The 21,616-nt window shown below is 35.1% G+C and overlaps 1 protein-coding gene across 1 annotated transcript; it reads left to right on the top strand.

Moving 5' to 3' along the window:
• The first annotated feature begins 2,438 nt into the window (after positions 1-2,438).
• Positions 2,439-20,969, top strand: LOC140240445 (uncharacterized). Its single transcript, XM_072320215.1, has 5 exons — positions 2,439-2,544; positions 13,362-13,526; positions 17,969-18,100; positions 19,843-19,995; positions 20,725-20,969. The coding sequence occupies exons 1-5, from the start codon at positions 2,439-2,441 to the stop codon at positions 20,967-20,969; spliced, it is 801 nt and encodes a 266-aa protein (XP_072176316.1).
• The last annotated feature ends 647 nt before the right edge of the window (positions 20,970-21,616 follow it).

Genomic DNA, 21,616 nt, shown 5'->3' with positions numbered 1-21,616 from the left:
AAGGACCAATGTTCCACTCTATCACTTAGACATACAGTCATTCCCTTTGGCACATAATACTGGCATCGTAAAGGAATGTAAGCGCATTTAGCTAAAATTACTGGCATTTTATCGTGAATTGACTTTACTTATTTAATTAATTAATTTACTTTAAGTTAACTAGTGTTAACTTTAATATCATTATCATATTGTATTTATTATCATTGCTATTATTGTTAAGTAGTTGGAGTGGCACATATACACTCTGTAATTATCCCTTTTCTCCCTTTTCCCTTTTCTCCCTACCCTTCCCTATCTCTCTCTCTCTCTCTCTCTCTCTCTCTCTATCCCCTATTCTATCCAGAGTAGCTAAGCATAGAGTCTCCATACCGTCAAGCCTCGGCTTACTTTGGAGACCCTTCTGTTTAAGTTTCCTAAGCTGTTTGTATTTGTCTTGTATAATTGTACTAAAAACTATGTGTCGATATACTGTTTGTCATAAAAATGACGAAAATAAATGTACATAATCATATCTGTTGTAACGGAATTAAGCAGAAATAAATCAAATCAAATCAAATCAAATCAAATCAAATCAAATCAAATCAAATCAAATCAAATTTACCCAACGTTTATTGTGAATACTTAATTGAATAATAGCAGTTTTAACAATGGTGATAGCAATTATGTATGTTAATATATATATATATATATATATATATATATATATATATATATATATAATATATAGAACATATAGGACAAGACAGGAAACGGTGCGTAGCTTGAAATTACCATTCCTCTTACTGTGTTTTTTTTTGAAAAATAGCAGGAGTTGAAAACTGAGAGGCGATAGAGAGACGCAACCAACATAAGGACGATAAAGGAAAGGGCTTATCTACATCAAATATTAACGTGCAGAAGGTGTAGAATTAAAAACACGTCTAAAAGAAATTTATCTTACATCGGAGTAGTAATCAATGATCAGACGGTTGTTGCCTTGTTTCTTTTGTTTGTTTTACCCAAGATGATTTGATTTTTAGTATTCGGATGGCAATCCAGTAATGGATTTTTTTGTTGTTCTTTGTAATCAAAAGCCATCAATCAAAGTAAGTACTTTGCGTCAATATTTGCGTCATATACAATGTGTATAATATATATATATATATATATATATATATATATATATATATATATATATATGTATATATATATATGTGTGTGTGTGTGTGTGTATTGAATGTCACTGATTCTCAAATTCATTATGCTAGATTAACTGAATGAAGAAGGCATGATTAGCCCGAGTGCAGTTTCCTTTCACGAAAAACCGAAGGCCGTTCCCCATGGTGAAAGAGAAACGCATGAGGCTGTTATAAAAATTATGCTGATGGAAACCTTGGTTTTATTAGGCCATTAACAAACGACATTGTATTTGTGATGATTCACAGCTGAAGAATAATTGAGCAGCATCAATTGCGGAACAAAGAGGTAATGAAAACACGACAAACAAAACGCCTTTTGGTAAAATTTGATGTCAGTGTTCAGGTTGTTTGGAAGGTATGAAAAGTACAGTGTGGTCCGTTCTGATAAAAGATTGATATTAAATAAATTTCATTAACTGGTCTCTCACCTGGTCTCTCACCTAATCATACGAATCTGTGAGAGCTACCCTCTTCTACTTTTGTCATCTTCCCTTTGATGGATGTATAGCGCAGACTATGATTAACTCGCTTAAAAGCTTGGCTAACAGATCGCCTAAAATTTATGATTTGATTTTCGGAGACGATTGTTTACATCTCAAAATGGCCAGATGCTAATAAAGTGTTTGACTAATTTAAGAATTCATTCGTTGCTCTTGACTTTAACGCTTACTGTTCATCGATCATCTTGATACTCGCTGTACAGTGGATTCATGTCTTATCGATTAGATCATATCATCACATATTTTTTGAACCCGCTGCCTAGGTCTTTTTGTTTTGTCATTTGATAGCAATTTACCCCTCCACCCCTGGCTGACGAAATCCACGCGTTGCTATCTACTTAAAAGCTGATTAATCAAAACCCTCGCTCGTTTCACCCTGTGCCTCCTGAATTCCCCCATTTCCCTTTTCACTCTCTTCTTTCCATTTTTCTTGTCTCTAGCAGCCTCTCACCCTCTCTTGCTCAAACACCCAAACAAACACACACTAACAAAGCACACACACACACACACACACACACACACACACCTTCATCCTTTACCCCATTCTTTCCGTAGCGTTGTTCTGCGCTCCTTCCACAATACGTTTCACTTAAACGCAAAACACAAGATTAGCTAATTCGTGCATCCGTGTAGTTGCTACTCTGGCCGTCGACCGCTTCAGACCTCACTCTGTCCCCTTGTTCAAATTCAGTGTTCATTGCTGTGTGTGGGACCTCGGTTTACGCGTGGAAGCTGATTTTCCCCTCGATGACAATTCGTGATGGGGACGGTCTCGGAGAGCCGGCGTGTGGTGGCGATGATGACAATGTTTTGGTTAGCACTAACATGGAGAATTCATGGAACTACCACACCTCCTTACGACGTGGGTAAGTTCTTTCTCCATCTCTCTCTCTCTCTCTCTCTCTCTCTCTTCACCCCTCTCTTCTTTCTCTCTATCTCTTATGTTCATATTCCTTTTCATCTTCCCTGTTGTTCCCACATTTTCCCTTCATAACTCAGAGAAGTCCTTTTTTCGGCCTACTTGTTTTGAATCTTCATTTTCTAGCCAGATTAATAACTTTGTTGTAAAAATACGGAAAACCCGTCCCCTGCCTATCAATATTCAACGGAAGCTTATAAACAGGTCGTTTCCCCTTGATATCCAGGTAATGAAATTTCTTGTTTGTGTCAACTTGTCAAGCTCACTATACATTTCAGTATTCCGTCAGATTGATTTCGACTAACTTGACTTGAAAATTAGCGGATATTACATTTTACTCAAGTACACTGAAACCAAAGAGGCAAGTATAGGCATCTGTATATTTGTATAAGTATAGGTCTACATGATGTGACCGTGCATCACAAGAACCAACAAAAAGTTGCTCATTGATTTTGTGTGAAGACTCAAAATAGGTGAACTGTTCAACTTAGTCAATCTTGGGTATTTTGTATGTTCTGAACATTGCTGAAAGAGCAATACTTTTACATTATTGTAAACATTGGAACGGGAAATTGTGTTTTTAGCAGTTTTTCTCGAACGATTTTTGAAGAATGGTGTGTAAGATGTGTCTTCGAATTAGAGTCCACTTTCGAATCTCACATCTTTGAAAGAATTATGATACTGCTTTGAAAGTTTGTATTACTCATGGATAGAATGTGATAATAGAACATGATCAATGTCAGCTTTACTAATTTGATAAACAGCTATGCGGTTTTACATCCTGTTAGTTTTCATTCATTGCACAGAGTACAGCGCAGTAAGATTAAGCGCTATACTTCTCTTTTCTCAATACACACTTTCCCAGAATGTGTGCTTTCTATTTCTAAGGTTTAGATAGGTTAGGAGAGTACATTTGAATTGAGTTACACAACATTATAAAGCTTAAAGTATGTTCTTTCAGAATCTGCCCTTTATGTCTCGCGACTTTTTGTTGGTTTTGTAATGTAGGATCACATCATATTCATGATTACCATGTATATACATCATGCGATCATTAATAAATATGATTACATTATGTTTGTATGTGTGTGTCTGTGTGTAGGTGTGCATGTGTGTACATACAGATCTTAAAGTTAATGATTAATACAGTCTACCCAAAATGAAGAGATTTCATGAGAATCTAAAATAAAAGCAACTTCAAATTGCTATGGTGAGATTCAGGTCGTTTGTTTAGGCACCGTAGGTTTAGAGAACAGCCTTTAGTAGCCACAGTAATAAGTGAAAAAGAAGAAAGAGAAGAAAGAATTATATCTGAAATCAGAAAGTCAAGGAATGACAAAGTTTCACACGTTTTCTCAAATAACATCTTACTAGAAAGCAGATACATCCCCATACAAATTAGCTAAGGTATTCATATTTTCTCATTCTTTGATTTTTTTTCGACGGAAATCAATTTAATACCTTCAGCGCATTAATCTCTGAAAGCCATCATCACTGTGTTGCAAGGCAAGTACACATAAACACACAAACCCTCACTCACGCACACAAATTTTTGTGTAATTCATGTCATTTTCGTATCATTTATTCATTTTCGTTTTCAATCAAAGAATATAAATGTACAAACATATCATGTTAAAAAGCAATATACATATTATATCGTGAACATACATATCACAATTTAGCATAATAACACAATAGATTGTGAAGTCAAGATAGTTACACAATGATGCGAAAAATGAAGGGAAAGCTGGAAAGCAAGATTGTAACATGCATTCCTCTTAAAGGTAGGGGATACCTTTTACAGAACTCCCCAAATGCAGCAAAACATTAAATATGAACCTCAGGGGACTTGTTTAGGCCACTGCTTAGAAATTTGGAAGTCAACAGTTATCTACAATTTGAATAATGCACAAAACTCAACTACTCAGTAGCTCTGTGTGTCAGCCACACTTAAGCCTTTTGTTGCAGTCTTCTGTATTTTTTCTCTATAAACACAAATATAAAAGTATAAAAGCTGATGTAATAACATATAGAGTGTGTGGCAAGAATGTATATAGAAATGTTTGTAAGTTTTGATGAACTTTATTCACAAAATATACATGATGGACACACATGCAGTGCATGGGTCTGCAAAGGTAGCCTAGTAATGTACTGGAATTTACGGTGAGCCCCGAAAAGAATTCAGTTCAAAATCTAACGGTCAATAAAAACGTACTAAATGTTACCTTCCACTTTCAATACTTTATGGGAGTTTCTAAAATGATACTCTCTTCAACATACCACTGTGTTTATACAACTCTTCATTTAAGGCATGCAAATGGGATTCCCTACCTTTAAAGCCATTCCGTCGTTGTGATTACTTACTTTTTCTGTTGCCATGTCAAAGTGTGCATTGTTTCTTTTTTCTTTATAATACCATTCGTGCATATACTTTATATCGTATTCAAAGAAAAAGATATCCTTATCAGATGAATGAAAGACAAATCGACAACTTGTACCGCTTTGAATCCTGTCTTTTTTCTTTTTTGATGATGGAAATAAATAAACGATTGAATTGAAAAAAAAAGTATAGAAAAAAAAATGTAGACTTCAGAGAAACGTATGATATCCCCACCTTGTCAAATTCAAATTATATGGTTACTTCTGATATTTCCGTTCGGTGTATAATGTGTGCCATTAATTGTTAAAGATTGTACTGTAGTTCATATTTGATGAATAGAAATTGTACTTCCTGTTTTCTTGGTATGATTAAATCAGTACTGAAAATGGTGGGGACTCCTAACAACTGGCCGTGCATTTGAAACAGAAAAGCTCATACGTTACGTTCTAAAATTTGACAGATATGACAGAGAGCATTATAAGACACAGATAGAGATGATTACCTGTATGCACACTTCAAAGTAAATGCATGTAGGGAACGTATTTTAATTCCTTTTCGAAGAACTTGGATTACAAATAGTATACTGTCACGTATTTGTTTTGTCCCTGCTGTCCTGAGACACTTACAGAGTAGATTTTATTCATATTCTGCATCTATTTCTCTCTATTTTTCTATATTTTCATATCCTTTTCACGCATCCCATTATTTTTTCGATATAATTCTGTCGAGGATCGCTGGATCTGTTTTGCCTTTCTGTCCGTTGTATTGTCTTCCTGTTATGTTAGTCTTGTCTCGTTCTGTCATGTCTTTTATCCCCCCTTTATTAGCTTTGTCGTCCCAGTCTCGTTTAATGTTTATTCGCCTGTGTACGTGTGTCTGCCTGTTACTCTGTCTTCTTAGTGGGCTTCAAGACTTTTTTCTGACTTTATTCCCAGCCTTTTTCCCCTTTTTGCATCAGTTCATTTTCTATTGACATTCTGTGCCTGAGGGGCCCACATTCTACAAGCATTGTCTTTTTAGTTGGTCCCTCCATTTTTCGATGTTTTGCCTGTTGTTATATCGTCTTTATCACTTCAGTCAGTCAGTTTTCATTACAACGTATTTGTTACCCCAAGGTTTCACAATTATATTTTTCTCAATTTACTTTGTTTTGATTATGTAACCTTATTCTCTGTTACCAAAGAAAGTGAAATGTTTATGTTCTTTTCAAAAAATGAAATAAAGTTTGAATTGGATTGAATTGAATTGAATTGAATGTGTTACATTAAGATTTATTAAAGGTTTATAAAATTCCTATCTGATTATCTCACAATCGTCCAAACCTTTCAATACCATCATTAACATTATGTGATGGAATTTAGTGAGGGATTATGACACAAGTATGACCATTATTGTTTTTTTTTCTTAATGTATCCGCATTTCCTTAACTAGAAATGTGTCAAAGCCATTGAAACCTTGACCTTTATTCTCATAATGTGTTGGAATTTAGCAAGGAATTGTTACATAGTAGTCAGATATTGTTTCACCTATCTTTGATCTTGTTGATATTGTGTCCTATATCTGGAATGGGTTTTCAAATTCCTAAATCTCGTGTACCCGCAAAGTAAAAGTGAGTGTGAGGGCCAATGGATCGACCAGCAAAAATTAATTACAGAGTTATACTATTCACACTGCAGTTTGAAATTCAAACAAATTATGTCATTCTGCGGCAAAAAAAAAAGAAAAAAAAAAGATAGGGAAAGAGGGCAGGAGACTGAGATAAATTGGAAACTTTCCTCCTGTACGTAATTAAATTCCTACATTTTCGATTTATTGGATCGGCTGACAGTCCTCCAAAACAATTAACAAATGCGAAACTGTTCACGCCATGACCCATTAACTTTTCACATCAGTCCGCAGCTAATCAAATATTAATGCCACCTTGTAATTTAGACTCGTTGTGCTAATGGTCAATAACTGAATAGATTTATTATATTCTCAGCAATAAACAGTGAATCAAACATTTGCCGTAGAATGGTGAAATTAAACATCTCATTTATCTGACACTATCTACCCAGTAGTCGTTTATCATAATTACAGCGAAACTGTATAGCAGCTTTACTTCCTGTTGTATACTAGTCAAATGGGGAAAAAATGAAAATATATGTCACAACAAATAAGGGGAGAACTATTAGGTTATTTTATGAGAGCGTATCCGTTGAATGCCAGTGAGCCACAAAATATAACATTCTTTGTGAGTCAACACGGTCTGCTTGGTCACATGATAGCAACGTCACGTGCTTGTGGGTGCTACAAGTTTTCAGTCATTTTGAGCACTGAACACAGAGTTTTAGGTTTGTCATTTCTGATTTTACGTCTCTTTGCTGATGAGTAATTTGTTTATATCCTTGGCATACTTTTTGAAGAGAATGATTCGGAAATCGCAATGTGTCTTTTAATGATAAAGTATGATAGTTGTGTGAAAATCCAAGCATCTCATGAATTCTGAAAGTATTATTGCCTGTTTGTTAAACGCACCCACTTAACATTGCACATAATAAATCAAGTCCAGAAAACAGTGTGGAGTACCTATGCATTCCATGAGTATCGCCACCCATGAATTCGTATGGAGTTCAGTCCGTTTTCAATACAATGTATAACAACATTTGACAATAAGATAAATCATATGAATCGTTCCAACGCATGAATACACATCGAAGGATAAGACTGTATATAAAGATAACATAATTATGGGGAGAAGAATATACAACAATGTCAAATGGAATGCAAATTGTACGATAAGGAACTGTTCAAATTGGGTTTAAAAATATAATATATAAAATACATGAAATTGGTAATGCAGGATCGACCATCTTCATAAGCAGAGGTTGGCTAGGAAGATGATCCCAGATTAACGTACGACGATCCCAGATAAACGTACGACGTGATATGAAACTATCATAAGAATCTTAAGATACAAATCTTTATCGCCATTTACGATATTTTGAATAGCAGTGCTGAGGGTGCACAGTGCTGTGAGGTTTTACGTTGTGCTGTAATAATATAGATCTGTAAAATCATTTTCAGTACGTTACACATGCATAATTGATTGCCTATGGAACTAAATGGTGGATAGCTTGATGACATTTAAACGAGCGCCATCATCTCGATATTATGATTCCAATTTTGCTCAAATCGAGTCCATTCTGTTGGTCGTTTTCTCTTTATTCATTACAAGGTATTGTTTATCATTAGGAGCAGTGATTTAAAAAAATGTTCGAGTTTTCAAATTTGATGCATATGTGTAGGTCAATTGTATTATTAAACCTCCTACCATATAAAAATTTCGCAATAAAGCATAAAACTTATCTATTTTGTTTTCTATTTTCTGAAAAATATATAAGTGTATATGGTTTATTTTAGGAACAATTTTATTATGCCTGTTGTTAAAATTTTGTATATTAACAATACGAAACATTGATTATACTGATAAACATTTTGCATTGGTTGTTTCTATCACGTCACTTTAGAACTATTTTGAAGCACTAAAGCTAGGTTTTTGTTTCATCTGCAAATGGTACACAATGCCTTGAAATGAGAATGACTAATAGGAGGTCAGAGCCACCAATTGTTCTACAGCCCAACTTTCCACACGCAAGTTTGGAAGGTGTTCGAGATAGGGCAGGGCTGTTGTGCCTTCAGTGAGGGTAAAATGGAATGGTAGAGAAAGAAAAAGAAGACTAAAAAGAATAACATGAATACATACATTCAAAAACTGAACTGCTAGTGAAATATTAAAAATACCCATTAGGTTTGACAATGGAAAATAAAACCGTGAGGTATATCACGAAGAAAGGACCTTACTTCTCATTTAAAAGTATTGATAATCATTTCTCTCTGTTGTTTTCGAAATTCTTACAACAAATGCGATATGTCTTTATTTATATAGGTAAAAGCTTATTTTTGTTTGTTTGTATATTAAGTCGATTGTTTGTCTTTTAATTGTTCATGATGCCCTTCGTCGTTTAACACCATTCAGCCATATATACCTTCATCAGTAAAGTCATTTTCATTTCTTAAGGCAAAATACATACTATCTACCCTTTAAATTTTCTTTTACTCATTTTCCCCGTAGCTCCGAGATTTTTTTTCTCTGTTTGTGCACTTGGAAATCGACTGTAGGAAATACTGTTAATGTTCGTTTGTCTCATCGATTGTAATGGATCATTCATTCTTTTTCTGAAAAAGAATATGACATCAAGTTGTGAAGAGTGGGACAATTGCTACATTATTTTGAACTATCTTTCTTCGGTCTCTGCCCCGCACGTGTCTTCAAGTTTCTTTCTTTCTTTCTTTTTTTTTTTTTTTTTTGGTCAATATGTGCATGTCAACAAAGATAGCTCTAGCTAATAAAACCACGAACTGATGTAATACAACAGATACTGAGACATCGCTGCTTGAAGAATAAAGGTATTGTCTTTTGCGTTGTTTTCGGTGTCTATTTTGTTTTGCGCTTTTGAGGGTGAAGAACATAACTATACAATGACTACAGATATTTAGCAACGGGAAACCCACATTACTGTTTCTTTGTTGACATGGATTTCGTTTTCTCTTTTTGTTGTTTCAGGTTTGTCAAATCAAACAGTCAGTGTGTTATGCTGTGAGATCTAATTAGATTTCAGAATGGCAAATATGATCACATCAAGTTTTTCTTCGTTTCGCTCCTACTCTACACGGCTCTTTAAAGGGAAAGTCCATCTTGATATTACATGTTGCTTTGTATGAAAGCAGAAAAGTCAACAGAAGTAGGTAGATAGAGAAACTTGGTGGAAAACCAGAAACACAAAAACTAATCATTTCTGAACCGACAAAGTTCAAAGATTATACACAAAGTAGCGACTATCTGTGTGACGTAGATGTTGATTAGGTCCCCATTAGGTCTCCATAATTATGATACACAAATACTTCACTAATTTTCATTTTTCTCTCAAATATGCTGATATAGACAGAGCTTATCTGTTGAGTAAGACATGCAAAAAAAGTGTTCTCCTGATATATACTGAAAAAATTGCAAAGAATGTTTTTTTTTTTTTTTTTTTTGGTTACAGTTGGTTATTCGGAAGGTTCGTTATTCGGAAGGTTCGTTATTCCGAAGATTCGTTATTCCGAAGGTTCGTTAATCCGAAAATGAAATAAGATTCGTTATTCCGAAGGTTCGTTAATCCGAAAATGAAACAAAACTCGTTATTCCGAAGGTTTGTTACGGACCCTATTTCACTTCGGATCAACGAACCTTCGGAATAACGAACCCTATTTCATTTTTGGATCAACGATCCTTCGGAATAACGAACCATCGGAATAACGCCACAAATGTTCGGATTAAGGAACCCTTTTTCATTTTCGGATTAACGAACCTCTATGGATAGGTATAGGGAATTTGTGTGTTTCGGATTAACGAACCTTCGGAAGAACAAACCTTCGGAATAACGAACCTTCGGAATAACGAACAGCACCCGGTTTTTTTTTTCTTGAGGAAAATGGCTATTTGCAACTGTTTGTGTACACAAACGGAATATAGAGCTGCGCTACATCTACCTCACAGTGAATTGCTAATCAGTCTTGTAACTTTCAGCGTATATGTAATTTTTCCCCAGATGTTCAGTGATCTACTTTTCTGAGTTTTCTCTTTTCATACAAAACAACATTATATCGGGACGAAATTGCCTGTTGATGGTTTTTTTTTTGCAATGCGGATAGGATATTTCTATTCCGGCCTGATTCCCCCCCCCCCCCCCCCGTTAAGGTTTACATTGTGTTGGAAGCATGGTATCATGCCATATTACATGCATACATACGGTAAAACAAACACGTACTAACAAGATTTATGTATAGTCTGTTGATATTATACACACACACACACACACACAAAATTATTGCAAGGTACCATTTTACGCGAGTATTCGTTTCACTATATAAGCTGGAAATTTGGAAGTCATCGAATATACTATATTGATCGGAAAATATCGAAGGACAGACTTATTCCCTTTCTCGTCTACAACCCTCTTAGATGTGGAAAAATTATCTTTATCCCTGTAGTGTATTAAAGTACGCCCACGACCACCAAAAAGTCCATCAAACACTCAATGATGGATGGAACAGCGCCTCCACTTGGAACCCCCAGTTTGTCATACGTCACCAACTGTGAATGGCTACCGCAGATTTGAAGGTGAACTTTTCGTCAACTTAATATGTGATGGGATATGTATTCTTTGTCTACAGGCTTTAATTACCAAAGCATTAATCATGTAAATGAAGCCTTGGATATTTCGATAGATGTGTAAATGAATGCGAGCCTGACAGTCTAATGGTACATGCCTGTGGAGAGTTACGAATGCAATTACCGGGTTGAGCGGTATTAAAATGAGCTGAATAAACAAAATAGAAAGTTGATTTTAACAGTTCGGGTATTCAAGTTTTGTTATATTTTATACTACATAATTGTAGTCACAACAATAAATGTAACAACTACACCCAGGTGAACCTACATGAGGTGTATCATCTTATTACAACATAATATTTCAGACCTGCGAGAAAGTGTGGTAATCTGTAATAAAGGGACATGAGTGCAAAGTCTGGATCAAAGTGCATGTATTTATGACAGAGGGGCGTCCCGTTATACCGTTACGGGAAAGTGTATGATTTATATATATGTATATATGAATATATATATATATATATATATATATATATATATATATATATATATATATAGGGATTATATACAATAAGACATGACATGCACGAAAGGCCTAACGCGAAGGTGTTTGAATTGATGATAATGACACTTGTACAAATACGTGAAAGTGTATTACTTTCTAATCGGAAAGATACTTTGTCTTGACATGCGAAACTATAAACGAGAATATATATATATATATATATATATATATATATATATATATATATATAAATCTGTTTCAGGGTTTGACAGTTGCTTCCATACAATGGACGGCTTTACAAAGTTTCATTGAAAAAAAAAAGAATACTTAATTGAAAGAGCGAGTAGAGCGAGTATACGTTGTTTGCTTCTGTGTGGACACAATATGTGCTGTTGAGCTGCTTGTGCCCCTGTGTAGTATTTTGTCCAGTTGTTGTTGTTGTTGTGGTGGTGGTGGTGGTGATGGTGGTGGTGGTTGTGGTGTGTGTGTGTGTGTGTGTGCTTTATCAGTTGAATTTGAGTTCTCATCACTGGGAAAGAATGACAAAGTATTATGTGTGAATGTGCTTGTATGTTACCGCGTGTGGATACATGGTCATAATTATCAAATCATCTCTATTTTCTTATCATTCGAAATTTTGTTAGCATTCATTCATGTGTCTTTTGCTAAAAATTTTATTTGTGCGGAAAACTTAATAAACAAAGTGGAATGAGCTAGATGAAATTAATTTCTTATATGTTTGCTTTGCAGTGGGAGTAACCAAAGAGGTTACATACCCTATGTAACCTCTTTCCGGTTAACATAGACAAGTATTTTTCTCAGGCTTTGTTGCCATCTACACTTAACGCACTGGTTCAACGAGCTATGCATGCTTTACAAGTTTAAACAGCAGATGGTATAGCAATAAGCTGTACAAGATTTAAAAAAGAACAGTTGAAAATTGACAAGTTAAACAGACACGATACCTGTATTCGATAAAATGTATTGCTAAAGACTGATGTAAATTCTTCTCATTCATCTAGTCGAAGTACAAGTTCAATAATTAGTTGAATCAAGAAATTGGAAAACAAACTGGAATGATGCTCCTCGGGAGCATCATTCGCCCGAAGAAGCCAATTGATAATCGGCGAAACGTCGCAACAGTGAGTTTGTTTTCCAGTTTCTTTATTCAACTAATTATTGATCTTGTATTCCTAAAGATTAAGGATCTAATATCAATTTAGGGAACCAGAGACTTCTGATATATAATATACAACCGATAGTATTATTACGACAATGGGGCGCGTGAAAAAGGGTAACCTTGTTGGGTTTTTTCACTGGAGTTAAGCACTAGGATTAAATGATGGAGATTATAATGAAAGGAAACAACAACAAACCATAAAGTGCGTTTATGGGACTTGATGAATTTGAATGGGTTCCATAAGATGAAGTTCATTATCGTGACCCTGTCAATTCTTTGCCCCCATGATTTCATCTTTGTTATCAATGTCATCATTGTACTGTCATGATAATTATGTATGCTATATTTACGAACTTTACCAATGCTCAATCCATCAGTTTCATATTATCATCACAGTTATTGTTAGTATTTCCTTTTGTCTGATGGAAATAAAGCACAAATGAATTGAACTGAATTGAATTGATATTATTGCAATCATTCCTTTACCTTTTTATATCATCATGTAGTGCTGGATCCCAGCGGGTGCCCGGTAAACTGGACATTGGTGGAGGACACATGTCTCCTTGCCGTATCCGTATCAGGAACCTGGGATTACGCGCGTCAAGCGTGCTCCGACGTAGAGGGCGTTCTTTTTATGCCGAAATCAGCCGCATTCATCAGCTATGCTAATGGTACCGATTCTTATGATTTTCAAGGACTAATCGAGCACCAGTTATTCATAGATTTAGCATGCTGGCATGATAGATGAGGTCGAAAAAAGTAAAAGATTCGTCTATTGAAATTGATCCAATTAAGAAACAGAAAACGTTAATATCAGTACGACATTAACAACGTTTGCAAATTAAACGAGTTGATTGTGCTATCGTTTCCTATTGATCTCAACATAGATTTTCTTCTTGAAAGAATTAGAAAAAAATATTCCCATGACATCGAATTTTGTTGTGGTGCAGTAATCTGGCACGGAGGACTATGATGCATGAAAGGGTATTACCTAAATATGTGATTTTTTTCTTTTTCATGACAGTTTGCGCTTAAACTAATGGGAGGGTTCTGAGATTGTTATGTCATCACTTCAACATCACCTATATGTATTATAAATTGATTTCAAAACAGACTTCGGGAGAAAGCTAAGTTGATACGTTACACCAATATTTTTTGATAGTTTATTACAAACATAATTAATATGATTAGACCAATTCAACTTATTGTCTACAAAAACTCCAAGAAATTTCAGTGAGGAAGCCTGCATGATTTGAGAAGCACACATGTTAATAGATACAGTGTCAGTGCTACATTTTTTCTTTGTAAATATCATAAAATTAGTTTTTGGTATATTGATTAATAATTTATTCATTCGTAGCCAACTTGTAACATATTGCAATTCCTTATTAAAAACCTCTTGTAAAAAATCCATATCACCATGAGACAAAAATATGCTTGTGTCATCGGCAAATAAAATGCATTGTAAAGTAGTAGAAACATTTGGCAAATCATTTATTATACAAAAGAAATAAAATAGACCCAAAGATCGATCCCTGGGGCACTCCAAATCTTATGTTTTTATATTCAGAAACATTCTTATCAATTGATACAAACTGCCTACGATTACTCAAATAACTTTCAAAAAGACTTAAAACAACTCCACGAATACCATACTGACGTTAATAGAATATTATGATCAAGCGTGTCAAATGCTTTGCTCAGGTCTAAAAATAAGCCCAGTAAAATTTTCCCGCTGTCTATTGCACGGATCACCTTATGAATGAAATCAATCAATGCAGAAGATGTGGAGTGCCCCGGTCTAAATCCATACTAATTTTTCTTGATAATATTGCACTTTGTCAGAAATTCAACAAGCCTAGTGGAAATACATTTTTCAAAAACTTTGGAGAAAACGAATAAAACTGATATTGGGCGATAATTTGTCATTAAATCAGGGGAACCACTTTTAAAAGCTGGTACAACTCTTGCTATCTTCAGTTTATCTGGAAAAATACCAGATTCCATGCACTGATTAAATATTGCACATAAGGGTTTACATATCAAATGAAAAGCTCTTCAATATTATCGTATCCAGCACTGACATCATTCTTAAAACTGGTTACAACATCAATTATTTCTTTACAAGTAATTGGTTTAAAAAATGCGGTTGACTCAACTTTTGTAACATATTGAAGATAATCATACTCATCTGAATCACCAGAAGACGAATTGATATTACAACCAATATTAACAAAATATGTATTCAACAAATTACAAATCTCTTTCTAATTCATAATTGTTTCATTATTACACTTGATAGATTTAATGGTTGTTTTCTTATTGCACGTTTTCCCTAAGGCATTATTTATCACATCCCATGTCTTTTTTACTATTCCTAGTACTATCAGCTAACCTTTTCTCAAAATATTTCCTTTTAGCTAATTCTACCATATCAGTCACTTTATTTCGATATTTCTTATAGAGAGTTATACGATAATCATTTGATTTTGATGAAAATGGTAACAAGCTGTTGTCTGATCCCTATGGGAAATATTCAATCCAAATGTTCATAATTTATGTATCTTTATTTCATTTCATTTCATTTCATTTTATTATATTCTTCTCCTTTTTCCAACAGAACATAACACAGTATAAATTAGGAATCATATCACAATCGTGTACATACATCTTGCAAATGATATCAAATGATACAATAATAAAGTTACATGCATGTATACGCAAAAAAATACAAGGTTATGTTTCAGTTGGAAAAAAAAAAAGAACTGAGAGGTCCACTAAAAAGCAAGCTTGTAGATTGTGAACCCCTCAAGAAAAATCTAATGAAATACTTATTTGCATATGCTTAGCCAAGTATAATTTAAGACAAGACGGAACAAAATAGGAGACACACAGCAACATGACACGACTCGACAAAATAGATGGAAAAAAGGAAGGAAGGAAGGAAAGAAGAAAGAGAATGCCTACACGCTGATCAAGGAAACAAAAGAGGGAAACGAAAGAAGAAATTGAAGAGGGAATTGAAGAGGTGCTTCAAACAGCAGGTGGCTGCATACAGCCGTGCAGAGATTATGATGGCTATTTCATTATAATAAATTCAGAGATTAATTGATTGATGGTTGGATGATGAACCCTGATGTGGTTGTTGGGACTTGGTTAATAAAAGCGAAAAATCAGAGAGGGTTTAACAGAAAGGATTTCAACTTCCGCTTAAAAGAGTACAAAGAAGGAGAATTTTTCATTTCGCAACTTAATGAATTCCAGAATCTAGGGCCTGTGTATATAAATGTATTCTGAGCCAATAATGTTCTCAGAAGGGGTAAATGAAACTCAGAAGATTGCCTGGTGGGATAATTATGGAAAAACTGATTCCTTGTAAACATTGAATTGAATATACAGGGAAGTGAAATTGCGTTGAAATTAAACATAAACTGTCCAAGTTGAAAAAAATACAAATCTTTAATTTTTAAAATCTTGTATTTAGTGAATAATGGATCTGTATGGGAACGTGGCGGGACGCCACAAATAACACGAAGTGCCCTTTTTTGTAATAACAGTAGTCTATCTAATAAAGTTTGATGAGCACTACCCCATGCTAAAAGACCGTAATTAAGATAAGGTAAAATTAAAGAGAAATACAACGTCAGCAAAGAAGACAAAGGAATATGAAACTTAAGTCTATTAATGATACCAATATTACGTGAAATTATTGTACTAATGTTAATAATATGTGGCCTCCATGATAATTTATCGTCTACTGTAATCCCAAGGAATTTTATATGAGATACGCGTTCTAATAGGCTCTAATCAAAAATAATCTCTTTACGTAATGCTTCTATAGAATTGCTAAATAACATATATTTAGTTTTCAAAAGATTAAGAGATAATTTATTAGCTCTTATCCACTGGGTCACTTTTTTCAATTCGGAATTAACAATGTGCACGAGTTTATCTGGATTTTGATGTGAAAAGAAAATATTTGAATCATCAGCAAAAAGTATAAATGACAACACGTCGGATGATCTGCAAAAATCATTAATATAAATGATAAAAAGTAAAGGTCCTAATAAGCTACCCTGTGGGACGCCACACTTAATGAATTCGAGACTTGAAACGTTCCCATTCAGAGATTTATCATGGATGCAATAGGATAAAATGAATGCAATAGGATAAAACAATAGGATAATGCAATAGGATAAAACAAATACATGCAGATGATCGGTTACATCCCACGCACAATAAGATGTGACTTGGGGAGTCAATAGGATAAAATGAATGCAATAGGATAAAACAATAGGATAATGCAATAGGATAAAACAAATACATGCAGATGATCGGTTACATCCCACGCACAATAAGATGTGACTTGGGGAGCTGCGTCAGTAAATAGCAAATCTTTGAAGACCAAATAGACACCTTAGGCTCAGGAGAGTTTTCATGGCAAATTAAAGGACCTAGGTTGCGCAAAATGCATGTTGACTTGTATTGAATTATGATGCATCCACATCACCTATGTGGTGACAAAAAAAAAAAAACAACAACAAAAAACAACAATCTTCCATACTGATATTCTGTTCGTGACGTCTCTGCCTATCATTGCTAAGGTACTGGTACGATTAAAAAATGACATTGGAATGCACTTCCCCGAGACAGAGCATAACTTGCATGTTCCCCTGCAATATCATTTTGTCAGTCACATTAGTAATACGGAAACATGCCAGTTATGCTCAGTCGAGTTCTGTGGGCGTATCCAAGTATGAAGAAAATGTATAGTAGAAAATTATGTTCAAACGTACGGAAGGTATTTACATATTCGTTTCGCCACATAAGTGATGTTGAGGGTATTATGAATCAACAGAAATCCACGTGCATTTGCATTACATAGGCCCTTCAAAGGTTTGTTTTCTCGGAGTTTTGTGAGTAACCTGTGTGTTGTACTTCATAGATTATGGCTTTGTTGTTGTTGTTGTTGTTGCTGCTGCTGCTGTTTTAAGTGAGGAACTTTAGTTGCATCTTAGATCCACTTCCCATATTGTACCAAATTGTACGGACAGCACATTCCATTGTGTTCCCTATAACGCACTAGTTAATATGTCAGAATGTATCCACGCAGGGTTGGCTGCCACTATCCCCGCTACTTCGTTCTGGATTGGATGTTTTGATGACGATGGCGATGCTTCCTTTGAATGCCCTGACCATGAAGGGATATTCTGGAATTCAGAAGTGGATTTCAACGGCTATTGGGGTAGGCCTAAGTATAGCTATTTCGTTTCATAACAAAATTATTTTTCACACTCCCCTTGAAAGGATCCTCCTTGATCCCCCCCCCCCCCCCGAGACCACCATATTTATCAAAACGCCCTCCTGTATAGACAGGTTGCCAATGATGGAGTAAAGTCCATTAGACATTTTATTCATTTATTTTTTTTTTCGCTGTTGGCTACGTTGATTTCTGCCCCATCATACACATACGCACAACCAGTGATTTTTGTATGAAAAACAATTAATCACAGATCCCCTCAAGTGCAGGGCCCGAGTTCACATTCCACATAAAGATCAATGAGCGTACATTAAAGTTTATGCACATGACAGATGGACTCGTAATATTTGAGGTTACGAAAGTAAGTTGTTTTGAGTTTCCTCTGACATATTTGATTCTCCTCCATAAATGGTTTTATCGAGTTTATCCTGTATTTTATCCTATAATTTTTTGTGTTTTTAGCTGCTTTATTGGCACATATTTCACTTAACATTAACGGAGATAATTCGTTTTGCGATCAAGCTCTTCATATCTATCAATATATATATATATATATATATATATATATATATATATATATATTCCAATATACAACCAGCCAAAAAAAAAAGAAGAAAGCAAACACTCTTTAAACTTCAGATTTTTTTTTTTATATAAGATTTTAATGATAATCAATAATTAGTCATTTATCAAATCAAATGTGATTCATTTGTCGTTCACTTGGGTATACCTGAACTCAGTCAAAATAAACGCATGAGTGAACGCGGTCATCTCAATGTTCCAATGTGCATAACAAAAAACGTTGCAGAATTTGCAGAATTGCAACTTGTCAATCTGTGCAGTGCATCGGCGGCACATGTTGGATATCACTCGGTGTACTCTCTCGTGTGGAATATTTCTCCACCTTTCCATGCAGTGAGATATTGAGATGCGCACCCATGTATGAACTCTAAGGTTCATATCTGGCGAGTGGTTGGTCAGGGGTCAATTAACATTAACAATTTACAATGGGAAAACCGGGCGCATGCCTTGTCTTCAGTGGTGCACGGACGCCTCTCCAGGAATTGCACAAGTACCCAACAAATCTCCCCAATTTGTGCTCCCTGTCGCTGCAGTATCCTTAAAATTGAAAAAGCTACACCATTGAGGAATGTTCCAGATACTGCCGTTACATTTTAATTAAGCCTGCAATTTCAGAACAATTTCAAAGTTTAGACATTCAATCATCCTTTTTGGCTACCCAGATCCGTTTCAAAATTTGGACTTAGTAGGAGCTCAATCTCCCTTTTCCCTTTATGATCAAAAACTCGTGTTGTTTAAACTTTTCTGTTTCTCATTCAAAGACAAAGCCATTATGTAAGTTTGATCTTTTGCTTCCTTTTTTATGAGGAAGGACATGTACACATCAGTGATACATTGTCCATTTTTAAATGTTTACTTGTGTACCTTTAAAGTGAAAACCGTATGTGATCACTAGGGGCGTAAAGATCCATCTGTAAGAGAGCTTTATAATACCAGTGTGAGAAAAAAAAAATCTTGTAGAAATTTGATATATTTCGTTTCATTCTCTTACCATGGTCCCTACCACCAGAGGGTCCATGCTCTTACAGTCTTCTATAAAAAAAAAAAAAATGAACTTGAAAAAAGTGTTTACAAAGTGTCCTCTCTCTCTCTCTCTGTTTAATTTGCTTGTTGTTGTTGTTTTTTTTTTTTTTTTGTAAGTGTAGATTGGGGCACAAACGAACCAGATGAGTACACATTCAATCCAGACAAGAGCTGTGCGCTTATTGGCAGTGCTAAGATGCTGGACTTTTCATGTGAATACCCGAACACCGTGTACCCACTATGTGAGAGGCAACGCAGCGTCCCACCTGCCATTGGTGCGTATTCGATTCACCTGCTAATTTCCCATCTTTTTTGTTAGAGATTTTTCAGCCTTCCACCTCATTCCATTGGATTGTGGAACTGTTGGGTAAACTCCACCGGTACTCGGCAAAATACTAGACCTTCTTGAACTTTGCCTGACAAATGACTTTTGTCATTTGAATGAAGTGTACCAGATGATGAGATTAAAAATTGCGTGCTATATAAATTCATAAAAGACGGCAATTATTTCCATGCCATAAATTGTCTCCTGTGTTATACATGTGGCTCTGATGCAACAACTCCTGCACGGGAGTATATTCGTTTGTATGATTCATATCTATCTATCTATCAATATAAATATAAGTAAATAAATAAATAGAATAAACAGATAAATAAATATCAAATATATATATATATATATAGGTATATTAGGGCTCGACAGTCCTTTTTCCCCTCTGGTGGCCCAAAATAAGTGAAAAGGCGCTAAAAAACATGAAAATAGCAATCTATTCTGAACTCTTGTTGCCCTATCTGGCCACCAGAAGTTATGCTTTTAGAAAATTTGCTTACCCGACACCAATTTTTAGTGGTACCGGACCATTGCCAGTGTCGAGCCCTGACATGTATATGTAATGCAGTTCTATCACTTTCAAACTATCTTTCAGTTTATATAATTATTCTACAATTGCCTTCTTTTCAACTTCTTTTCCCACTCAATCTGTTCGCTTTCATCGAACCTGCAGCGCGCTTTCGAAGTAGACAATTCCGCAGCAGCAGTGGCTGCTTGCCTTCCGCTTACATGAAGTCGGCGGCTTCTACGGGGACACTGAATGGTTGTGCTTCGCTCTGCATGGCGGATGATGAATGCGCCTCCTTCAATTTATACAAAGACAAACGGGACAGAAACTGTCAGTTAAATCTGGTCACTGTGAATTCCGTTCCTGAAAGCGAGATCAATTTCAACCTCGCTTGTCTCTACTTTGACTGATGTATCATCACTTCTGTGTCATGTTCTTTCTAATGAGTGATAGGGACACTAAGACGATGTCAGATATCTTTGGTGGTTCAACTCCTGTTCAAATAAGTTGATCTATGCGATCCTGCAAATTTGAAATATTGATTGCATTTTAAATTTGCTTTCATCAAGTCTAGCCGCCTTTTCCTGACTAAAAATATCAACTGTAACTGGCAGTGAGCCAAATGGTATATCGCACTTCATCTTGAAGACAAAATATATTTCTTTTGTTTGTTTGCATTTTTTTTTTTTTAAGTTTTGTCAATAATTTCACCAGATATAACGATGTAACACGAGCGTAATTGAAGTAGGCCCTAATGATGTGTTATCCATGCAAGTTGTTGGCTGAATGCGTGTTTACATTTGTTGGTCCTGGAAAGAAATGGTATGAATTTCACAAATATAATCACAGTTGCATCTTCCAGTGAAGATAAGGAAAAACATCAATACCTTTCTTTATTATGACAGCAATTCAAAATAAATGCTCTCATTCAACAAACTTATATGGCACGAGAAAACAACCAGTTGTACTTTCATACCGTCAACAAATTGTCGCCACGTAATAATAAAAAGCTACTTCCTACGATATTCACTCTCTATGATAATGACAGTAGTAATGA

This window comes from Diadema setosum, chromosome 17, assembly GCF_964275005.1.
Source record: "Diadema setosum chromosome 17, eeDiaSeto1, whole genome shotgun sequence".
NCBI lineage: Eukaryota > Metazoa > Echinodermata > Echinoidea > Diadematoida > Diadematidae > Diadema > Diadema setosum.
Note: the sequence above shows the minus strand (reverse complement) of the source record. Positions and strands in the feature narration are given on the sequence as shown.

Excerpts from the sequence above, each read along its gene's own strand:
- LOC140240445 (XM_072320215.1), top strand. The coding sequence starts at position 2,439 with ATGGGGACGGTCTCGGAGAGCCGGCGTGTGGTGGCGATGATGACAATG. Across the intron at positions 2,545-13,361 it reads CACACCTCCTTACGACGTGG|TGCTGGATCCCAGCGGGTGC; the intron begins GTAAGTTCTTTC and ends ATCATCATGTAG. Across the intron at positions 18,101-19,842 it reads GGATTTCAACGGCTATTGGG|ATTGGGGCACAAACGAACCA; the intron begins GTAGGCCTAAGT and ends TTGTAAGTGTAG.